Here is a 1,435-nt window from a genome sequence, read left to right as displayed (position 1 = left end):
TTTAAACTTGAGTTTCGGGTTCAAAGGCAGGGGTGCTACCTATTGAGCCACAAGACCTCCAGTACAGTACTTCAACGGTGGTCACAAAAGATACTATATAAAATGCAAGTTCTGATGAAAGGCCACAGACCTGAAACGTTAACTCTTCTTCCTCTCCCCAGATGCTGTCAGACCTGCGGGATATTTCCAACGGAATCTCAGAATGGTTACAGCGCAGAAGGAGGCCATTTGGCCCATCGTGCCTGTGCTAGCTCTCTGAATGAGCAATGCACCTTGTGCCGTTCCCCCGGCCTTCTCCCCCTAGCCCTGCAACTTCTTTCCTTTCAGGCAATAGTTCAATATCCATTTATTTTTATTTTATCTATTTTTTATTTCAGATTTCCAGCCTCCGCAAGCATTTTGCTTCTGTGTCAATGCAACTCTTTCTTTGCTTCTTTCTGGCTGAGTTTCCAGTTACAATTTGCACACAGTCCCCTGTGTGTAGCCAGTCACATGCCCCGCCCCTCTGCCCACCGATGACGCACGCCACCGCAGTGACGTAGGCCACCGCCCCCGTCCCGCCCCCGCTGACGTCACAAGCCGGCCGCCGCGCGCCTGCGCACTGGCCTCTCCACCATTCTTTCCCCCCCACCCCGGTTGCTGTCAGTTCGGAGCGGCTCAGGGCACTAGCTTCACTCACAATGTTAGTGTGAAGATGGCACAGAGGGAAACAGTGCTGCACCTTTTCGCAGGAGGGTGAGTTAAAGGAAGCTTCGTTTTTATCAGTTTGGGGGGGGTGAGGGTTTGGGGGAAATTATTTAATCCGTCAGGCCGTTCCCCGCCCTGGTTACCGGTCAGATAATGGACTGGGTGTGAGGGATGTTCCAGAAGGCAGCCGGCCCCCCCAATCCTCCATCCCCCCACCCCAATCCTCCCCCCACCGCCCAATCCGCTCCCCCCCCCCAATCCTCCCCCACCCCCCACCCCAATCCTCCCCACCCCCCACCCCCCCATCCCTCCCCCCAATCACCCCACCCCCCCACCCCAATCCTCCCCCACCCCCCTCACCCCAACATCCCCTACCACCCATCCCCCCCCCACCCCAATCCTCCCCCCCAAAAATCCCCCCCACCCCCACCCCAATCCTCCCCCCCACCCCAATCCTCCCCCCCACCCCAATCCTCCCCCCCCACCCAATCCTCCCCCCCACCCCAATCCTCCCCCCCCACCCCAATCCTCCCCCCCACCCCAATCCTCCCCCCACCCCAATCCTCCCCCCCACCCCAATCCTCCCCCCCACCCCAATCCTCCCCCCCCACCCCAATCCTCCCCCCCCACCCCAATCCTCCCCCCCACCCCAATCCTCCCCCCCACCCCAATCCTCCCCCCCACCCTCTCTCCTCTCCCCCCCCCACCCCATCCTCTCTCTCCTCTCCCCCCCCCACCCCATCCTCTC

At 60.1% G+C, this 1,435-nt stretch overlaps 1 protein-coding gene across 1 annotated transcript in view; it reads left to right on the top strand.

The window, feature by feature from the left end:
* Positions 1-628: 628 nt before the first annotated feature.
* slc25a33 (solute carrier family 25 member 33) overlaps positions 629-1,435 on the top strand; it is a 33,469-nt gene continuing 32,662 nt past the window's right edge. Inside the window, exon 1 of the mRNA XM_078557812.1 lies at positions 629-735. Within this exon, the coding sequence (XP_078413938.1) occupies positions 695-735 (41 nt within the window). The 5' untranslated portion in view covers positions 629-694. The remainder of the gene's footprint in view (positions 736-1,435) is intronic.

Source organism: Cetorhinus maximus, chromosome 15 (genome assembly GCF_964194155.1).
Source record: "Cetorhinus maximus chromosome 15, sCetMax3.hap1.1, whole genome shotgun sequence".
NCBI classification, from domain to species: Eukaryota; Metazoa; Chordata; class Chondrichthyes; order Lamniformes; family Cetorhinidae; genus Cetorhinus; species Cetorhinus maximus.
This window is presented reverse-complemented; position numbering and strand designations above follow the sequence as displayed.